A 22,151-nucleotide genomic window follows, 5' to 3' on the forward strand; every position below is an offset into this window, starting at 1 on the left:
GAAAACCCAATTGGTTTATGGCCCTCAAGGATTTTAGTTGTTTGATCTAGACCAAGGGTTACAGCGGTATACACTTCTCCCTCCGTGTTCATTGTGATAGGGGATTAACAGAACTGCAAATACAGAAAAACCGCGAATAACTTTTTCATATGTTATTTGCTGCTTTCTATTAAAAACCATCGTGAAAATAGTGAAACCATGAATAACTTGGTGGGAGACCTGGCCTGTTCCTGAAGGAGAGGCAAAACACGGTGAAGAAAGTGCTGGGAATCAGCGATTTTCTCTGTAAACGCTTGGAATCAGCGATATCTCTATGCAAGCTGACATAATTTTTTGGGGGGGAGGAGCCAGCAAGCTAAAAACCGTGAATAATCAAAACCGCGATTGCTGAAACCGCGAATACAGAGGGAGAAGTGTATAAAAACTTCATAATATAATAATAATGTTGAAGAAATATATTCATGTACATTTGTTATATAGTAGTACAGAAGGAATCAATAGGCAATAATTACTTAAAATAACATAAACTGTGCCTGAAGATTGCTTCCTTTATCCTTCTTCATGTTTTCAGGTCATTTGGAAGTAGTTGTTTTGCTGATTAACCATGGTGCAGAGGTTACATGTAAGGACAAGAAAGGTTACACTCCACTTCATGCAGCTGCATCGAATGGGCAGATTAATGTTGTCAAACACCTCTTAAATCTAGGTGTGGAGGTAAGCTGTGTTAGAATAATTATGGCTTACAAAAAAAAAAAGTAAAATAAAATAACATGACTAAGCTTGGAAACTTGATTGGAGTATCTCTTTATTTTGTATTGGTTACACCCCAAGTCGGTGTTCGATACTTGAAATGTTGTTCAATGATCTTCATGCATTCTTGGTTGCTTGAGTATCTGAATAAATTCATGTAAACCATTCTGAGGTCCTCTGGGAGAACAGTATAGAAAATTGAATAAATAAATAAATAAACATTCGCCTCCTTACCTGTGATTTCTCTGGTTTGTAATATCCCGAGTAATTGCTGAGAGAAATTGATTTCACCCTTTGGGAAATGTATGTCTTATCCAAAATGGTCCAAAAGTCAAAATCTCTGTACTTGGCATGACTGACAGATTCAGTGCATGGCCATCTCAAATTTCAGGTTGCCATGAACTGGAAAATGAAAAGAACATTCTGATTTCCTTAGGTAACTGCCCTGACCAAGACAAGAAAAGAATTCTTGCACATTTCTTTTTCCTTTTCCTGTGAAGATCTCTTTGTACCTTTGCTGTCAACACAGTGGGGGGACACTCATGTGTTAGACCTTCAGAAGACAGGTTTCAAAGTGGTTTTCTCGGATGTAAATTGGATATCTGTAAACTGTCCATCCTTAGCTCTACAAATGGCACCGTTATTGATGGCTGTCTATAAAATGGCCGCTGATCATGTGTCAATCATACAAGAGTGAGGTTTGGAGTAGTGCGGCTAGGTAAAAGTTAGGTACCAAAATTGTAGGCTAGGGTACATTTCCAGCATCTACCTTTCATGAGAATCACATCTAAATCATGCCTAACCATGAAAGACCAAGTAGATTCCTTAATCAGAAAGGGATTTTTCTCTCTCTGGAAACTCAGATCCCTTTTGTTACATCGGTTTTTAGAATCCTAGTCCAATCCCTCGTACTAAGCCTGCTAGACTACTGTAACATCGCCTATTTGGCAATTTCCCAAAAAAATATGCGACGCCTACAACTGTTGCAGAATGCGGCAGTCAGACTAATCTTTGGACTAAAAAAATTTGACCACGTGACACCCTACTACCGGCAGCTACATTGGCTGCCGATGAAGGCACGCGTAAAGTTCAAATTTGCCTGTTTCTGCTTTAAAGCATTACACGGACTTGCCCCCAAATACATTACTGACCTTTTCTCCTTCTCAACCAACAGACACAAGAGAAGTTCACATTCCAACTTCGTTTCCCCCCCAGTGAGAGGTTGCAAACTGAAAAAACACCATGAATTCCTTCTCTCACACCAAGCAGCATCATGGGGTAAAGACCTAGAACAATTACTTTCGCCCTCTACTTATGAGGAATTTAGGAAACGTCTAAAAACACACCTGTTCCTAAAACATCTTGACAACTGATCCACTTATCTCTTTCCTCTCAATAGCGACCTACTGTCCTTTTGATCACTTTTCTCCTCAACAATGAATTTCCTGTCTAATTACTTCCCTTTCTTCTTCCCCTCTTGAAGTCAGTCAATTTGTACCTTTGCTTAATCTTTTGTAAACCGCATAATCTTTTGTATTGCGGTATATAAGCTGTTATTATTATTATTATTATTATCTAAAGAGGTGCCTAAAGATGCCTAAGGCCACTTCCGGCGTTAACCACACCTACAGTGGCCATAGGTGTCCTTAGGTGCCTCTTTAGTCAGGAGAAAGGTGCCATTTTTTCACCTCCATTTTTTTAAAACTACATTTTAATTATTTTTTAACCAGCACAGTCAATTACTGCTCTGATTGAACCAATGGAAACAATTAAGTTAGGCAGCAATAGGGCACCTACTGCCACCTAACTAATGGCACCATTATGAGAATTTGCTCCTAAGTATTTAGCTGTCTTCTCTAGCTTTATGGCTTTGTCTCACTCCGTGCTTTATTCATTGTGACTTTATGGAACTTATTTATTAATTTAAATAGTGCTCAGACTCACAACCTTAGTGTTCAAGTGTAAAAACACAGAACACCGGCTGCCGTCAGACCATCATGGCACTATTGATGTCTGTATCACCATACAACAATCTAACATCCATTTACCATAAAGTTAACTTATCTTTTGTGGTGGTTGATACTTCTCTGATGGTCACTTGATGGGCAGCTGGTGTCATAAAGTGCTTGTGCAACTAATAATAATTTCTGGAAGCCAAAAAATACATCTATCTTCCCTTCTACTCGAGTTTCGCCTTGTGCTTCCTCAGGAAGGGATTATCTATCAATCAAAAAAACATATAACTTAAAACATCTCACTTCAAAAACATTAACACTAATGCTGTTTACAAAATATATCAATACATTAAACAAATTGCCATAGAATACCTAGAAACAGCCTCCAATAATGGACCCATCCAAACTGCTCAAACAGAACAGGCTACTATCTAACAACAAGCCACTGACTTCCTACCCCATCTTAAAATAGGGAGCCCAGGGTCACATGCCCAAACTCCTCCCTCTAACTCATTACTAGTCAGCAAACTTGCTGCCATATAAATGGGAGATCCGGCACTCTACATCTGGAACCAATCAATCTCATTATTAAGTCCTCTGGGGCTTAAGGTTTGCCAGTTTAAAAATAAACCGATGTGCTTTCTCCATTAAAATCTGTGTAACGTCCCCCCTGCAAGTAAGTAGATGTAACAACACAGTGTAACGTAAATCTTTACTCACATGACCCATCTCTACCCAGCGGGAAACCAGAGGAGCCGACAGCCGGCCACAGCGGATATTACTTAAATGTTCCGCTATCCTGATTTTAATACTTCTTTTAGTGTGGCCGATATAAAACTTATCACAGGGGCATATAATACAAGATACCACTGCCTTAGACCTGCAATCAGTGTTCGTGAGTAATTTAAACTTTTTCTTATATCTACCATCACTTGAAATCTGCAATTCATGGCCCTGCTTGACATATTTGCAGTATACACATGGCTCCATCCACTCCTCTGGTTTCTCACAGTTCCCCCCTATGCCGTAGCATCTCCCCTACATTACGGCCACGATGGTAAGCAAACTTGGGGGGTTCTATTAGGTCAGGAATAACTTGTAACACTGACCAATGCCGCTTTATTATTTGACAAATCCTATAACTGTCTACTAAATAGGGGAGGACACATACCATAGAGTTACCATTTCCCCCTTTGTTGTTAGGTTGTAGTAACCACTCCCGGTGACAATTACTAGCCCTCTTCCATGCCTTCTTGTTTGTAGTAGGATGTCATGATTCTCATTGTGAAAATTATAGATTTTTAATTCTACAGGGAGTTTATAGTACCCCTTGAAAAGAAAAAGCCAGCTGGTGAAATAAAAAGTGTCAATTTTGAAAATCAATCTTTCTCTTCTAGTTGAAGAGAGCTTCTAGTTTCTCATACACAATGTATATTTCATTACAGTACAGGAAATAATAAATTGATTTTTTTACCATTTTTATATTTTTTCTTTGCAGATTGATGACGTCAACATCTATGGGAATGCTGCACTTCACATCGCCTGCTATAATGGACAGGATGCTGTAGTTAATGAGTTGATTGACTACGGTGCTAATGTAAATCAGCCAAATAACAAAGGCTTTACCCCCTTACATTTTGCAGCTGCCTCCACTCATGGCGCATTATGTCTTGAGCTCTTGGTGAACAATGGGGCAGATGTTAACCTTCAGGTAAAAGCTTTGTTTCAGGTTTTTCATTTTTAGTTTCTAGATTTTGTTCATGCTGGTGACACCATAGATATGAAATACCTTAACAAATTTGTCAGTTTTCTTGTCTGGTAAATGTGGTCTGTTGACTGATGTAGGTAGGACAAGTATCACTTTATGCTTTTTTTCTCTTCTTATTGGTTCTCATACACCAGCTAAGCTATGGTCTTCCTCATTTGGGGGAGAATTCTATAACTCGGTGCCAAGATGTAGATACCACAATAGGGGTGCCCTTAGCATCAGTTATATAATGGCACTAAGGCATGCACAACCCATTATAGAAAACTAATTCAGGAACTTGTGTAAGTTAGTGCACCTAAGAGCACCATGCAATGCATTCAACTGATAGCATTCTATAATTATGTATATCGTTTAATGACACAGATAGAGCCCAACTGAACTCAAGATCTTCAGTTTCTTCTGAAACTGAGGCCCAGATGTACTAAACTCACCATGTGTTTAACGATTGTCGCTCAACCAGTTTGAATTGGTTTGGTGTTGAAGTAATTTACCGACTGATGCACACAACGGCTCACCACAGCCTTTTCTGTGCGTTCATTGCAACCTCCGACTCTGCTATGCAAATGAGCTCATTAGTATTAAAAGTAGGTCATTAATATTAAAACTAGCAGTCCGACCGATGCCCTAACATCTCTTAGGCATGTACAAAATCTAGCACCGACTTGTAAAGACCTGAAATTACCAACAGGTCTAACTGTGTTACAGACAGGTCTGCCATATATGGGTGTGTTAAAAGTGCATTTTATGTGCACCTCTCTTGTCAGCCACAAAACCCTGGACCTCTCGACCCCCCCCCTAATGAAGATCGGCAGGCGGGATGTCCACTCCCTCCTGCCTTGGAAACCAGGACTCTCCCCTCCCCCACACACTCCTGACCCACTCTTGTACCTTATACAGAAGAAGGCAGCAGGCGGGATGCCCAGTCCCTCCTGCCAGCAGGCCCGCCTCTTCAAAATGGTGAGCCTTTCCCTGCCCGGTGTATCTGTGCTCATTAAAAATAAAGAGAACAGTCTTCCTGCCCCAAATAGCTGAGTGGCAGGAGGCTGCTTCGGGGCTTCCCCTGCTGGCTCTGCACATGTCTGAAAGTCACTTTTCCAACGACCGATCGAATGGAATTATATTTGTATGCAGTTATTTGACTTTGATTACCATTTTCAAATCAGACATTTTGTTGGCCCCACAGTGACCCACGGGATTTTAACGATTTTAGTCCGTCCAGCCCTGAAACTGCAGCCAAAATTGGCCTCTTGGTTTTAGTAAAAATCAAAATTGTAAGTGAAACTTCCCCCCCCGCTCCCTCCCCCACACCCAAACAAAAAAGTCCTCCTCCCAACCTTCTCCTCCCCCCCCCCCCCGCTCACTGCATTTTCAGTCAAAACTCAAGCCCATATTTCAATCTGGTTTCAGTGTGGAATCCAAAACTGAAATTTGGTCATCCTCTACACATAGCTGTATGCCCCTTCACAATTATCCGCTAATTAAGTTACACATTCAAATCAGCAATGTGCACAGATCTGTGTTAGCAGCTTTAGCCGTAGTATATAGAATTCAGTCCTAAGTGACTTTGGGCTAGATGCACTAATGTCATCGATTGTCGCTAAACCTGTTATCGCAGCTTTAGTGAAGATCCCTTTTACTGACCCGATTCATAAAACTGCTCACCGTGTGTTTTTCCCCTTGATTGCCCATTTTCCGATCAAGCCATGCAAAGTAGCCAGGCGATTGATATATAATTTTTGATGTTAACAAAAAATGGTTAAAATAATTAATGCTAAACTTCTATTTTTATTTTCAAAGAGCAAAGATGGAAAAAGTCCCCTGCATATGACTGCTGTGCATGGAAGATTCACTCGGTCACAAACCATAATTCAGAACGGTAAGAAAGATGGTTTCTTGCTCATTCTTCTCAAACATGTATCAAAGCAAGAAAAATAAATTTAAGGGTACAATTTAATTTTTCTTCTTCCTTGGAGCATCCAACTCACTGATGACTAGGGCTGGCACTATTGGATTAATTTTAAATGTAAACTTGGTGGAAATATACACATTGCACTTGCATTGTCGTCTGAGGCTTTTTCCTCCTTAAGCTGTTGAGATGTAAGTGCAATATGTATATGTCCATCACTGTCTGAGGTCTAGATTGTTTTCTATGTTTATTGTAGTAGGATTTCTCCTTTTTATTTATATATACTAATTTTAAATGATCAGAATATTTGCATATATGTATGTGCACATCATATGCGCAAATGGCAGATATCTGGTTAGTTCTAATCTGTATACAGTATTTATGCATATCTTTGATAGTAAATATTTTATAGGTGGATGTTCACATGGGAAGAGTATGGGACTCACACTTATGCATGTAACTTGTAGACTACTATAACTTCTGCTCATATCTCTTGAATCTAGGCACAAGCATTTACACAAGCTCTATGGCTGGTGTATGTGCTTACACCAAAGTTCATATGTGTACATATACCTGGCTATGCTAGTATTCTATAAAGGAATGTAGGTGCCTATTTTACTTTATAGTATGCACCCAACATAAAATTGCTGTCTATGAACCATCTTACACAACTACCTCAGAATTTTGCCCATATTTTATGTCACTTTCCAACCTTTTGACCATGTCATGGCAGTGGCAGTCTTTTAGTTAGCGATCATGCCTGAGGGTTCCCTCCAGAAACTTGTGATCATGGGCAGGGTTGTAACAGAGTAGATGACAGCTGCTAAAGATGTGCACAGTCCATCCAGTCTGCCCAACCAGGTGAACTCAGAGTATAAAGTATGAAGCAATCTAACATATTGCATACTTGATCTGCACTTGCCAGTTTTGGGGCACAAACCATAGAATTATGCCTGACACTGGACTTGTTCCATTAAAGCCCACTCCAACATAATCAGATCTGTCAGGGCACAGCATTGACCTTGTTCCCCAATTACTTGAGCTGCCATTGAAATGCCACTCCAGCCCTTCCAGATCTGTCTAGTCATAATCAATGTGCAAATCATAGAAGTCTGGCCTTTCCCAATTAAGGTAAATAGCTAGTTATGTGCCTCCAGTGCACAGGATAAAGGGAATCTGGGATGCCAAATTTGTGCCTGTCCATTGACTTCACTTGCAGATGTGATGCAAGTGGACTGGAGAATTTGAGGGCATATCATACAGGGCTAATTTGCGGCTTGCAACACTCCTGATCTTGGACCCTTTGTTTACTGCTTGTCTCAAATGCATGATGACTGTGACTCTGCTGCCCTACGTGGGTTGTGTACATTGCCTCCTGAGCTCTGTTTCACCTGGGATATGGAACGCATGAGTCAGGAATCATACTTCCATAGCAAAGCAGCAGATGAATCCAGAGACTAGTGGGTATAGCTCACATCGACCAGCAGGTGGAGATAGAGAACTGATTAACAGTTGGCCTTAAAGCCTGGTGTTCCTCCTGTTGATTCAGTTTTGCTCTATCTCCCAGCAGGGATGGAGCTTACTCGTTAGCTCCTGGATTCTGGCTGGGGCCGGTTTATGTGGTGTTCCTGTGGCTTCCTCTGTTGAGACTAGTTCTCTTCAGTAGGACAGGGGTGCCTGGCTGAGCGGTGCCGGCTTTGGGAGCTACACCTGGGCCCTCCCAGGTCCCTTCTCCACACTCCCCTCCGTTTGTTTGAGGGATTTCCTTGGCCACTGCAGGAGTTTGTTTCTTCATTCCAGTATAAAAAAAAAAAAAAAAGGACTTCCTGCCTGTGCTGAGCCGTGCCGTTTTCGAGTCGGCTTTCAGGGCAATTACCAGCTGTAACCTGGCCAGATTGAGCGGGGGAAAGGTTGGTGAGTAAGTTTTTGGCTTTCTGATTTATTGGGCTGTGTTCGGTTTCTCGTTCACGAAGACCGCGGTAGCTGGTGGGCGGAGTCGGCGGTCGGCGGCGAGTCGCCACGTGTGTGCAACAAAAAAAAAAAAGTTTTTTGAGTCGCCGGTTTGTGAGATGGCAGCGGAAGCTAGCCAGCGGTGCTCACGCTGTGGGAAGCGCAGAGCACTGTCCGGCATCTGTTCTGCCGGTTGTTCGGATTCACCGGCAGAAGACGCTTTCCTGCAGGCTTGTGATATAGCCATCTCCCATGTCAGAGAGGCACGGTCTAAGTCCCCGGTTCTCAAGAGCGACTCGGGGGTGCTGCAAGACTCTTCCACGGCTGAGGGGGGGTCAGCGGCGTTCGGGGAGCCGGGACCGCTTGGGGACGTCGCGGCTTCGCGCCCAGGCATGGATCTGAGCGGGTCAGCGTCACTTGGATTGAGTGCCTTCTCCCCTGAATTTATTATGTTGTTGCACCGAGCATTTCTGCTGCAGGGCTTGCAGCCTGCCCAGTCAGTGCCAGTGACCGGTCCGTCCCTCCCTGGGCCGTCCACCTCTACTGGTTTGACCTATGATAATACCGGACCGGCTACGGGTCCTATGTTGTCGCCTGGGCGGTCGCAGGGGGCGAAAAAACGCAGACTCGCGACCGCGGACGCAGAAGGTAATCTTCCATTATCCCCTTTCTCTCTTCCTGAATCGTTGGAGGAAGGTGAGGTCTTAGATTGGGAAGCAGAGGATCCCCCAGGTAGGGAAGTTGATGATCCTTCAGCTCTCCGTCTGTTTCATAGAGAGGAACTGGCTTCCTTGATTTCTAAGGCTTTGCAGGGGTTGAATATTTCGGGTAACCCCCTGATGGCAGGTACACGTAGGCCACCTAAGTCCTTTCCGGTGCATGAAGCCATGCAGGAGCTGATCTCGGCGCAATGGGATACGCCGGAGGCCAGTTTAAGAGTGGCAAAAGCCATGCGGCTCTTGTATCCGGTTGACCCGACTGAACTGGATAAGTTTAGATTACCCAGGGTGGACGCTTTGGTGGCAGCGGTAACCAAAAAGACTACCTTACCGGTGGAAGGGGGGGTTACATTGAAGGATGCGCAGGATAGGAAGATTGAATCTTCACTAAAGATGTCCTTTGAAGTAGCTGCGGTTACCTTACAGGCCGCAATCTGCAGCTCTTATGCGGCGCGAGCATGTCTGCAGTGGTCGCAAAGGATGACCGATAATTTAATGGAGTCTGGGGGTTCTGTCCCTTCGGAGCTGGCTGATTTGGAGTCAGGCTTGGCTTATTTGGCAGACTCCTTATATGATATTATTCGGGCGTCTGCGAAACAGATGTCTCTTTTGGTGGTATCACGCAGATCCTTATGGCTCCGTCATTGGGCGGCAGATGCAGCATCCAAGCTTCGGCTGGTGAGACTCCCTTTTAAAGGGGGTTTATTGTTTGGAGAAGATTTAGATAAACTGGTGAAGGATTTTGGGGATACCAAAACTCAGCGTTTACCGGAGGATAGGGCTAGGCCCCCGGTGAGGTCCTCATCGTCTAGACCGCGCTTCAGGGATGTTAGGAGATCCAGGTCTGGTAAACCTTTCTTCAGATCTGCATCTGGTTCGTTCTCTGCTTCGAGACCTAGGTTTCAGCAGAGGGGTTCCTTTCGTACGACGAAACCCTCTTCAGGGCAGCCAACACGTACCCCAGCCAATCGCACTCCACAATGACGGGGGCTTGGCTCCCTCCGCCTTTCCCTTAGGGGGCCGGCTTTCGGCGTTCCGGGCGGAGTGGGCCACAATCACGTCAGATCAGTGGGTGTTGGACATTGTTCAAGAAGGGTACAAGTTGGAGTTCGCCTCTCCCGTCGTAGATTCTTTCTTGGTGTCCCCGTGCAATGGGGCGGCCAAGGGAGACGCGGTCCGCATGACTCTTCAGGTGCTGCTCGATCTGGGGGCGGTGGTACCGGTGCCCCCGGAAGAGGTAGGCCGCGGGATATATTCCCTTTACTTCATTGTACCAAAGAAGGGGGGGTCATTCAGACCGGTGCTGGATCTCAAAGGGGTCAACAGATTTCTCAGTGTTCGCCATTTCCGGATGGAGACGGTACGCTCGGTTATTGCGGCTGTAAGACCGGGAGAGTTCCTCACGTCCCTCGATCTCAAGGAGGCGTACCTCCATATCCCGATCTGGCCTCCGCATCAGCGGTATCTGCGGTTTGCGATTCTTGGCCAGCATTATCAGTTTCGGGCAATGCCCTTTGGCCTGGCAACGGCTCCCCGCACCTTTTCCAAAGTCATGGTGGTGGTAGCCGCCTTTCTACGCAAGGAAGGGATTCGGGTACACCCTTACTTAGACGACTGGTTGATCCGCGCCTCGTCCAGACAGGAGAGTTTGTCGGTAACTCAGAGAGTAATCTCTCTCCTTCAGTCGTTGGGGTGGATTGTCAACTTTCCCAAGAGTTTTCTGTCCCCGTCGCAGTCGTTGGTGCATCTGGGGGTGTGGTTCGACACGGCTCTGGGGAAAGTGTTTCTACCCCGAGACCGGGGGGAGAAATTGCAGGCTCAGATTCGCCTACTTCTCGGGTCGGCCAGACCTCGAGTTTGGGATTATGTACAGGTTCTGGGCTCCATGGTGGCGACTCTGGAGGTGGTCCCCTGGGCTCGGTGCCACATGAGGCCCTTACAACAGTCTCTGCTCTCTCGCTGGTCCCCAGCTTCTCTGAACTACAATGTGCGTCTCCAATGGAGTCTTCGAGCAGCTCGCAGCATGCACTGGTGGCTCCACGAGTTGCATCTTTGGAGGGGCATGCCGTTGGCCACGCCGGACTGGGTGGTAGTTACAACGGATGCCAGTCTGCGGGGCTGGGGGGCCCAGTGCCTGCAAACTTCAGTGCAGGGGGTGTGGTCCTTCCAGGAGGCCCAGTGGCCCATCAATTTGCTGGAATTAAGAGCGATCAGGCTGGCGCTGCGGGCTTTTCAGTCACTGATTCAGGACAGGCCGACCAGGATCTTTTCGGACAGTGTCACGGCGGTCGCATATGTCAATCGTCAGGGGGGCACCCGGAGTCCGCAGTTGGCCGAAGAGGCAAGAAGATTGTTTCGGTGGGCAGAGGGGCATGTTCCGCTTCTGTCAGGCGGCACACATTGCAGGTCACGAAAACGTGCAAGCGGACTTCCTCAGCAGAAATCTTCTAGATCCGGGCGAGTGGGAGTTGTCTGTTCGAGCGTTCGGCCTGCTAGTCCGTCGTTGGGGGTTGCCAGAGATGGATCTCATGGCCTCGTCCCGCAATGCGAAGTTGCCTTGGTTCTTCAGCAGACGCAAGGAGAAGGGCTCGGAGGGGGTGGACGCGTTAGCTCTCCCATGGCCTCCAAATTCCCTTCTGTATGTGTTCCCGCCTTGGCCCATGATAGGTCGGGTGTTACAACGCATCTCTCGCTTTCACGGCAGAGTGATCCTGGTGGCTCCGGATTGGCCGCGTCGGCCGTGGTACGCAGATCTGATTCAGCTTTCTGTAGGCGATCGGGTAACGTTCCAGGTAACTCCGGACTTACTAACTCAGGGTCCAATCTTGATGGGAGATCCGGCCCGCTTTGGTCTTACGGCCTGGCTATTGAGCGGTCATGGCTAAAAAAGAAGGGCTATTCAGAACAGGTGATTGCCACCCTGCTTAAAGCTAAGAAAATTTCGACTTCAGCCTCCTATGCGAGAGTCTGGAAGATTTTTGATGCATGGTGTGGACGACAGGGAATTGCGCCCTTCCATGCATCTCTGCCAGCTATTCCTGCTTTCCTGCAGGAGGGCGTAGAGAAAGGGTTAGCCTATAACTCTTTAAAGGTTCAGTTGGCGGCCATTGCCTGTTACAGGGGCCGGGTGGCTCGCTCAACGCTCGCTTCACAGCCGGACGTGGTCCGTTTCCTCAAGGGGGTTCACCATATCCGCCCGCCGGTAAAGCGAATTTGTCCAACATGGAACCTTAAACTCGTCCTTGGGAAGTTGCAGGGGGCACCTTTTGAGCCCCTGTCAGCGGCCACTTTGAAAGATGTCACGCTGAAAACAGTGTTTTTGGTGGCGATGGCTTCAGCAAGGCGAGTATCGGAACTACAGGCGCTTTCTTGCAGAGAACCCTTTTTACGTTTTTCGGAAACTGGGGTGTCGGTGCGTACGGTGCCGTCCTTCCTGCCTAAGGTTATTTCTTCCTTTCATGGGAACCAGAGTTTGTTCCTTCCATCCTTCCGGAAGGAGGATTGGGGGAAAATGATTTTTGTCTTTGCGTCTACTGGATGTACGACGTATGCTTCTCCATTATTTGGGGGTGACGAATGATTTTCGTAGGTCGGACCATCTCTTCGTGTTGTTCGCGGGTAAAAACAAGGGGATGGCGGCGTCTAAAGCGTCCATTGCGCGTTGGGTCAAGGAAACTATTGCTTCGGCTTATGTGTTGACAGGGAAGAAAGTACCGGAGCACCTTCATGCTCATTCCACTCGGGCATTGGCTACGTCTTGGGCGGAGTCCGGGGGGATGTCTTTAGAGGAAATTTGCCGGGCGGCCACTTGGTCGTCGGGAAATACCTTTTCAAAGCATTACCGTTTAGACGTAGCGGCCCGTTCGGAGGCAAGTTTTGGCGCTGCAGTGCTGGCAGAGGCGGCATTGGCGTCCCACCCGGTTTGAGTTTGCTTTGCTACATCCCACTAGTCTCTGGATTCATCTGCTGCTTTGCTATGGAAGGTAAAATTATGGTCTTACCTGTTAATTTTCTTTCCTTTAGAAGCAGCAGATGAATCCAGAGCCCCTCCCCAAGTGCACTGTCTGTGTGTAGGGTGTTTGTTTGTTTGTTTGTTTAGTTGGGCTATGGTTGGTAATTGTATTATTTCATTGCTGAGGGGCACATTTTCTACTGGAATGAAGTTTTGTGGATGCTCATTCTCCTTTCGGGATGCTTGGGCAAAGTGCATAACTGAATCAACAGGAGGAACACCAGGCTTTAAGGCCAACTGTTAATCAGTTCTCTATCTCCACCTGCTGGTCGATGTGAGCTATACCCACTAGTCTCTGGATTCATCTGCTGCTTCTAAAGGAAAGAAAATTAACAGGTAAGACCATAATTTTACCATATTTCCCTTTGTTGTTGGATGTTGAATGAATTGTCTTGTCTATGTTTCTCAGTATCATTTATTGGTTTACATCACTTCTTCCAACTAGTTCATTATTGAGTCTACATTCGCGACATCCTTATGATGACATTTTCCTCAATTCCCATTTCCATAACCTATATGCATAAAATAAAAACTGGCAGAAGTACCAGTGCTGGCGGGGTTTCGTATTCCTCCAAAATCAGTTTAGAAAATAGAGAAAGATGTATTATTAGTGTGATTAAAAGACAAAGGGCCTGAAGAATTCAGCAATGTTTTTTTTGTTTTTTAGTAGACATAGAGTAGATAATATCATAACAGACTGCCTACAAATATAAGTGGATGCCTATTTTATCCTTATTTTGTAAAGAAAACTTAGGCATCTATGTGATTTTATAAAATAGGCATCTAGAGTCAGTCCAATAATGCGCAAATTCAGAAGTACAAATGTAAACCTTTTCCAAAGGTGATGTAAATGTGTGCAAGTGTTCTACTGGGTCAACCTTCAAAGTAATGTACGTAACCAGCCAGAAATGGCTCCTGACGAGTTAAATTGCTTGTTCGGGGCTAACCATTTATTTTCAGTAGCACTTAACTGAAAAATGACACCAGTGAAAATGATAAATCAGTAGCTATCTCAAAACAGGCTATTTTGGAGGCATTCTGGGGTGGAGTCAGCATTTTGCCAATTAAGTGTGATGTTTAGCAATTAACCAGCCTATCTTTATGCAGTGCCCCATATCCTGTTAAGTGCTGAATATTGTACTGTACAGGTCCCCCCTTCGTATTCGCTGGTCCAACACTTGCGACTTCGATTATTTGCAGTTTTTATGTTCCTGGCTCCATCCCCAAATGACATCATCCTGGAGTATGAACAATGAAAAATTGGCTAACACACCTACTCCTTGGGGGTTCTTACCTGTGCTATCATCCTGGAGTGCCATGAAAAAGTGTGGTGCTTTTTTTTTCCAGCACGGATGGTGCAGAGAGAAAAGTTCAGCGCTTCAACATGTGTGCAGAGAAAAGTACTTTTCTCTTTAATATATAGTACTTGAATTGTACTGCTAAAGTGTACAATGCAATACATAACTTGGTATTTTTAAAAACAATTGCGAATATAAACAATAAGTTTTATTCACGATTTCACGGTATTTGTGAGGGATTTAACTAAAATACCACAAATAAAATAGAAAAAAGTTATTTGCGTTTTTTTTATATTCGTAGGCTGGCTTTGCCCCTATCCCCTGCGAATATGGAGGGAGTACTGTATATGCTTTCGCCAGCTCTGCAAACCCAGACATTCAATGCCAAAGTCCAGACATTGCCCAGCATTGAATTTCTAGGCATAGCAATGATGATCAGCAAAATGCTAAGCGATACTGCCTGAATATTGACCCATATATGTATACCAGTGTTTTTTTTAATGTAAGTACTACATCACAGCTGATCCACTCAGACTTTGCCCCATAAATGTTTCTGAATAGTACGAGGAAATAGTACACACAATCTGTCGCCATACATTTTTTTATGTGTATATACAGCCATCCAGCTTTACTTGTGGAAAATCCTTCAGAAAATTACTCCCAAAATGGGGGAAAAAAAGACTCAGTAATTTAAACACAAAATGATAGGGGATGGAATGACTCCTGTAGGAGAAAAAGTTAGAGATAAGGCTTCTTTAGTTTGAGAAGTGAGAGCCGAGGGGTGATGAGATAGAGGTCTGTAAAATCCTAAGTGGAGTAGAACAGGTAAGAATAAATTAGTTGTTTACTCTTTCAAAAAATACAAAAGCTATGGAACATGACATGAAGTTACTAAATTTTGCATTATAAAAAACATCTGAGAACATGTATTTTCACTTGGGGCTGATTCTGTAAGCTAGTGTATTGCAAACTGTGTGCTGCAGTGAGATTCCAGGTGTGCTGCGAGATCTTGGCAAGGAGGAGAGGTGCCGGTGCTGGCTGAGTGCTTACAGGACATGCCTCTCACGGCAAGAGGCATGTCCTATAGGCAGTCAGCTGGGGCCGGCACCTCTCATAGAAACATAGAAGATGACAGCAGAAAAGGGCTACAGCCCATCAAGTCTGCCCACTCTGCTTACCCACTCCCTGTCTATGCCCTAATGACCCAATTTCCTTATCTTGACCCTCATAGGGATCCCACATGGGTATCCCATTTATTCTTAAAGTCTGACACGCTGTCTGCCTCGATCACCTGCACTGGAAGCTTGTTCCAATGATCAACCACTCTCTCTGTGAAGAAATACTTTCTGGTGTCGCCATGAAATTTTCCGCCCCTGAGTTTGAGTGGGTGCCCTCTTGTGGCCGAGGGTCCCTTGAAAAAGAAAATATCATCTTCCACTGCGACACGTCCCATGAGGTACTTAAATGTTTCGATCATGTCTCCCCTCTCCCTACGTTCCTCGAGAGTGTAGAGCTGCAATTTGTTCAGTCTCTCTTCATACGAGAGACCCTTGAGCCCCGAGATCATCCTGGTGGTCGTCCTCCTCACCAGCATATTTCCTCCTCTCCACACCTCTCTTCCTCCAAACCCCCCCCCTCCCCACTGGAGTAGCAATAGCAGGCTCAGGGCCCCGTATGGAGGGCCTCTACATACTGCAGATGTCGATGTGATGATGTCACGCATGTGCATAATGTCATCGCGTCAACATTCATGCATTATGGATGCCCCCCAGCCATGGCTCTGAGTTTAGTGTGCTGCAGCTTCAAAAGATTTGTGGGACAGTGCTGTAAGTGGTGCCTGCCTAGAAAACATGTGCCTTCTGTGTGTCAGTCATGGACAGGCGCCATTTACAGAATGGCAGCTACCAAGCACCCGAGGCACTAAAAATGTAGGCCAGAGTTTTACAAACCTACATTTCTGGTGCCTAGGGTCCTTGTAGAATCTCGGCCAGTGGCGCCTAGTGACATCAAAGTCTGATGCCACCCTTAAATATACCCACTTTCAGGCTTTGATGCCACCAGGCATCGCTAGGTGCCATGGACCCAGGCGCCAGTCCAAAAGGTCACCTAATTTTTAAAAAAATCTGTTTTAATTGGATTTTAATAGCATGATCAATTATTGCGCCACTTAAAACCAATAAAATAGGTTAGGCATTGGCAGGCGTGATCCAGGCACTTAACTTTCGGCAGCTTTTTTGAGAATCTGGCCCTCAATGTATAATTAAGCCCTGGAATTCTTTGCCAGAGGGTGTGATAAGAGTTAATGTAGCGGACAAGTTTCTGGAGGAAAAGTTCATAAATTATTTATAAAATAGACCTGGGGAAATGTACTACTTATCCCTAGGTCTAAGCAACTTGGAATCTTGCTACTTTTTGGGATCATGGCAGCATTAGCATTAAATGCAACTGTTATCAGTAAGAAAACTTATTTGGGAAGATACTTTAGGAGTAGTGATATGGTCCAATTTTTATATGTTTTGTTGGAAGGCACATATATTTGCATTTCACATGATAAAAATATAAGGGAGGGGAAGGAGGCACAGGTGTATATGATTAAAAACAAAGTCGCAGGATGTGGACTTGGAATAATATATAAATTATAAGAGGTCCTATGATCTGACCCTTTGTTCCTTTATAAATAGAAGCTACTTGAGCTTTGTGTCAAGGTTTCAAAGGCATTGGAAAAAGTTTTTTGACTATCCGGTTTTACCAGTTCAACTGATCCTGGCAGGGGAATCCCTGTTCAGCTGAGCCAGCAGGACTCCAGGAAACTGGCTCAGCTGATTGGGATTCCCCTGCTGTGATCAGCTAACGGCAAGCCGTTCGGACAGGCTGGACAGTACTGGTTTTGTTTTTTTGTTTTTTAAGATCTTGGGATGGTGGGAGGGGGGTGTCGGTGACCACCGGGGAGTAAGGGGGCTCATACCTTAATCACTCCAGTGGTCATCTTGTCAGTCTGGGCACCTTTTTGACCCTTATATATGTTTGAAAATTCTTTATTCATTTTTTTCATCTTTCAACAAGTGTAAAAATTATTAAACAATTGAAAATTAATATGTCGCTTGAATTACTATCAATTATAGCATGTTTGAAACAGGTCTAGCTCCATACATCTAAGATTGTTTCTGTAAAGGTTTGATTATTCCTGCCGAATGTGCAAGTGCTAATCCTGCCCAAATCAAGCCTCTAATACACAGGTGTCGAAGTTGGTCCTCGAGGGCCGCAATCCAGTCGGGTTTTCAGAATTTCCCCAATGAATATGCATTGAAAGCAGTGCATGCACATAGATCTCATGCATATTCATTGGGGAAATCTTGAAAACCCGACTGGATTGCGGCCCTCGAGGACCGACTTCGACACCCCTGCTCTAATACATCCCCTTAAGATTTAGATGCATTGGAGACAAAACAACCAGAAAGTCAGTGCTGAAAATGTCCACTTGGATGTTTTGTCTAGTAAGATGTCCAAGTGCTAGTTTATGCTGCCTTTTGGACGTCAATTTTTTTTTAAAAATTGAGCCTGATTGGTACATTGTTATAAAATCAAATTAGAGCAAATTCCATAAGCCATTTACCTAGGCTTTTTGAAAATTTTGGCCTTTTGGAAATCAATCTGGGTTCAAATAAATTGTTTATTGGAAAATCATGTAGCGTTATCTTATGATACTGTGATATTTGGCATGTCTATGAGGAAAAAGAGTCAGATATCATCATGTAACAATAAACTTTTATTGATTATGACAGGAGTTGCCATTCAACATATTACTAATAATTGGAAAGACCACAGTAGGCTTAGTTTTAATTTTTGGTGGAACTCATTATGTCATCTGTATAAAATGGAAAGATTAATAGCGGTACAAAAAGGAAATTATAGAAACTTTATTAAAATTTGGGAGCCATTAGCATTGTATTGTCAAGATTAAATACCATGTTTTCTGTGAATGATACACCATTTTATAGTAGAAGGGGGGTGGGAGGGTATTGGAGAGTTATTTGGAAATTAATATCAGGGAAGGGGGGAGGAGGGATTATTATTTATATAAAGACATTGCTGATAAGATTTTCAAGTGATTTGTTAATTGTTGATATGTGTATTGTACACATGTTGAAAGATGAAAAAATGAATAAAGAATTATAAAAGAAAAAAGAAAATTTTCATCCTTTCCTGCAGGTAAACGTTCATGCTGATGGTTTTTGAGTTTGCATGGCTGTCGTGGTCATCTGTTTTGCTTTGACTGCAGCTGCTCTTTGCCACCCCTCAAAAGCTGCTGCCCTAAGTGACCACGTGGCCTGCATTAATGTTTAAGCCAGCCCTGCTGCTGGGGGAAAGCTATATAGACACAGGATCTCTGAGAAGGGAAATTGCAATGACTAATTCAGTTAAAAAGCATGACAGCATATTAAAATCTCTTTTGCAGGAGGTGAGATTGACTGTGTTGATAAAGATGGCAATACTCCTCTTCATGTGGCAGCAAGATATGGTCATGAACTTCTTATTAACACCTTAATAACGAGTGGAGCAGACTCGGCCAAGTAAGTCACTGGAGACATTGATGATGTACTTGCAGTGAGAAGAGGCACTACTCGATTTCTACAGTTTGGGGGAATAGTGTTTTAAATTAACCATTTGTAAATTCCCAGTAATTACATGGGCCCTTTTTGAAATTTTGGAACATGTGTGCAAAATAGGTATTTGTAAATCTTCTGTATAGAAAGAACAAAATACAATGGAGAAGAAACTTGAAATTTGCAGAGAGGTTTTGCCATCTAGAGAACCTTCAGCCTTCAAGTATGAATTTCCAACTTAAGGAGAGAATGACACGGGGACAAATTTTTCCCCATCCCTGCAGGAACTCAATTTCCCCGTTCCGATCCCGTGAGTTTTGTCCCTGTCCGTGACCCATTCCTGTAAGTTCTGCCTTAAACACACAATCCTCGGACATTTATGATTTTAAAGTGTTTGAGGCTTGTGCAGCTGAGGACGGAGCTTGCAGGAATGGGGCAGGGACAGGAAAATAACTCACCGGGACGGGAAATGAATTTGGATGGGGGAAAATTTGTTCCCGTGTCATTCTCTAGTAGACACTGTAAAAAAGTAAGTTATATAGACTTCTACACTTAAACCGCTGGCTGCAAGGAAGTAGATGGCATGGTCTGTATGGCTTTAAAGAGCATAAGAATAAAAGTATAGTACTGCAGGATATGACATTGTGATGGTAACTTCATTTTTACAGATCCTCCTACCCTTCCCCTCACCGTTCCATTCCATGGTCCAGATAGGTCATTGAGCAAAGATTTTTAGGCAATTCTTACTCAGATAAACAAATACATTTTAGCTGTACTTAATAAATGCAGCTTCTCCGTTGATTAATTCTGCTTGATTGGGTGCCTTCCTACTGTTTTACAATTGGAGGAGTAATGGAGAATCCTTCTGTAACCCAGATTCCTTATTGTTAGTTATTCATGATATCTTAGCAAGCCTTCAGAAATTGCCTGATCTATCTCCAGGATATGTTCTGTCTCCTTACTGTGCAAAATAACAACAGAATAATCAGTAACAGCATCCATAATCATAATTCTCCTTACATATTTACAGCCCCAACATTGCATTTGATGATCATCAAAATCTTCCGTTGCCCACATCATCCTCTTAATTTTTTCCATGTGTGTGCTATTTGTCTCTCTGTCTTGACTAGCTTATAAACTCAAATTAGCATTTTTCATGTTTGCTTGCACATATTATGCCTCTTATGTAATTACGACCCATATATAAGTATATACTCGTATAAGTATGACAAGTAGGTGCACATTTATACACAACCCAGTTCTATGCATGGTCGAGGGAGGAACTTGAGTGGAGTGCAGGCAGTGTCACAAAGTACACATCGCACCTCGTTGTGGGGGGCGGTGTGAGGGGTTGTAACCCCCCACATTTTACTGAAAACTTAACTTTTTCCCTGTTTTTAGGGAAAAAGTTCAGTTTACAGTAAAATGTGGAGGGTTACAACCCCCCAAACCTCCCATAACGCTGGCGCGATGTCTATTAAGTAAACTCGGGGGGTTCCCCAACAAAACCCCCCGTCGGAGCCCCTAAAAACTAATTTTGTGCGGTGCACGCCTCCGCGCTGCACTCAATTGTCGGCGCGCGCTTTTGTCTTTCGCGCCGTTGTCTATGAACCGTTCAGGTCGGAGGAGGGAAAGTACATGCATAGATGGAATTAACTCTTTGGGGGGACTTTTACAGCACAGTTCCAGCTCCATAAATAGTAGGTGTAAGAACCATGCATTTTTTTTGTACCTGCAGCAAATTGATGAATTGGTGCGAGGTCTTGGGATAAAAATTTATATGCCATCATGATTCCAATGTGGGCAAGGTTGAAAAATACTCCTAAATTACTCATATGCGGTGACTCATTGTCCCAAAGAGCTTACGGTCTTCAGCAGGCAATTGAGGCATTGAGAGATACTGGGATATATCCAGTGTTGTGGTGGAATTTGGGTTTGTGACATTTCATCACTGAGCCAGCTCTTCACATAACACTTCATCATGTATTCAAATTATATGCATGGAAAACTTGTGGCAGATAGGGGGTAAATATGAACCTAACAAAAATTGTATGTATATGAAGCATTCGTGAGACTCATATTTAGGCATAACTCCTTTTCATTTGCCACAAATTTTCCATGCGCATAATTTGAATATATTTAGGGCTCCTTTTACTAAGGTGTGCTAGCATTTTTAGTGCACGCAGGAAATCAACTCGCACTACACTTCTAGAACTAACGCCAGCTCAATGCTGGTGTTAAGGTCTAGCGTGCGGGGCAATCTAGCGTGCGTTATTCCGTGTGTTAAAGCCCTAGAGCACCTTAGTAAAATTAGCCCTTAGCTTGAATATATATAATGAAATGTCCTCACTACACCTTGAATTTGGGCTCCTAGTCCAGTGCTCTAATTACCTTTACTATTTGCTCATTCCCGTCTGCCATTTGGATATAATCTTGACTCAGTCGGTTCAGCATAAACATTGAGCAGAACATTGTACTGCCCGGGGCCATGTTCACATAACAGTCAGTGATATAGGTATTGATTGTGTCTTTCAGATGTGGTATCCACAGAATGTTCCCCTTGCACTTAGCAGCACTGAATGCTCACTCAGACTGCTGCAGGAAGTTGTTGTCTTCAGGTAGGTAAAAAAACAAAACCCTAGCAGTCACTGTATAGGCAGCTTAATTAGAAACATGAATGAGTTGCTCCTTAATCCAATGTCAAACAGTGCAAAGCACTGTTCAGATGTCCTGGGCTTCATGTGAACCTTCTGCCTTGGCAAGCTAGAATTGCCTCGCACCGTGCTGATAATTTCTAGTATCCTGTATTTATCAAGGCTAAAGCACTTTGGACTGTTTGTCTTGGCAGCGATTGGCTGGTCTCTTTTTCCTGTTACTGAAAATAGCAGAATAATTCTCTTCATCAGTTTCACAAGCAGTTTTTTTTTTTTTTTTTTTAAATTCCTTGGCAGGATTTATTTCATTAAACACAATCTCCTAGGCTAGTAGCACAGTTCCTGCTGAAAGGGAGAACTGGAATAAGGTCATAGTCAATCATACTATGGGAGCATAAGTTGACCTGGACTGTGCAGAGGCATTCTCAGGATTGAAACCAGGGAGATATTTGTACTTATGTGCATACTTGACTAAAATACTTGATTAAAATGTGCACACATTAACCATGAAAATATGTGCCTGCTAAAAAGCAAG

The 22,151-nt window shown here is 43.8% G+C and overlaps 1 protein-coding gene across 13 annotated transcripts in view; it reads left to right on the plus strand.

Annotated features, from left to right (window-relative positions):
• ANKRD44 (ankyrin repeat domain 44) overlaps nucleotides 1-22,151 on the plus strand; it is a 417,689-nt gene that overhangs the window by 238,542 nt on the left and 156,996 nt on the right. For all 13 annotated transcript variants that reach the window (XM_033944467.1, XM_033944471.1, XM_033944473.1 and 10 more), the window contains exons 7-11: nucleotides 572-714; nucleotides 4,204-4,416; nucleotides 6,271-6,349; nucleotides 18,815-18,929; nucleotides 21,498-21,580. In XM_033944467.1, the coding sequence (XP_033800358.1) occupies nucleotides 572-714; nucleotides 4,204-4,416; nucleotides 6,271-6,349; nucleotides 18,815-18,929; nucleotides 21,498-21,580 (633 nt within the window). The remainder of the gene's footprint in view (nucleotides 1-571; nucleotides 715-4,203; nucleotides 4,417-6,270; nucleotides 6,350-18,814; nucleotides 18,930-21,497; nucleotides 21,581-22,151) is intronic.

Source organism: Geotrypetes seraphini, chromosome 5 (assembly GCF_902459505.1).
Source record: "Geotrypetes seraphini chromosome 5, aGeoSer1.1, whole genome shotgun sequence".
NCBI lineage: Eukaryota > Metazoa > Chordata > Amphibia > Gymnophiona > Dermophiidae > Geotrypetes > Geotrypetes seraphini.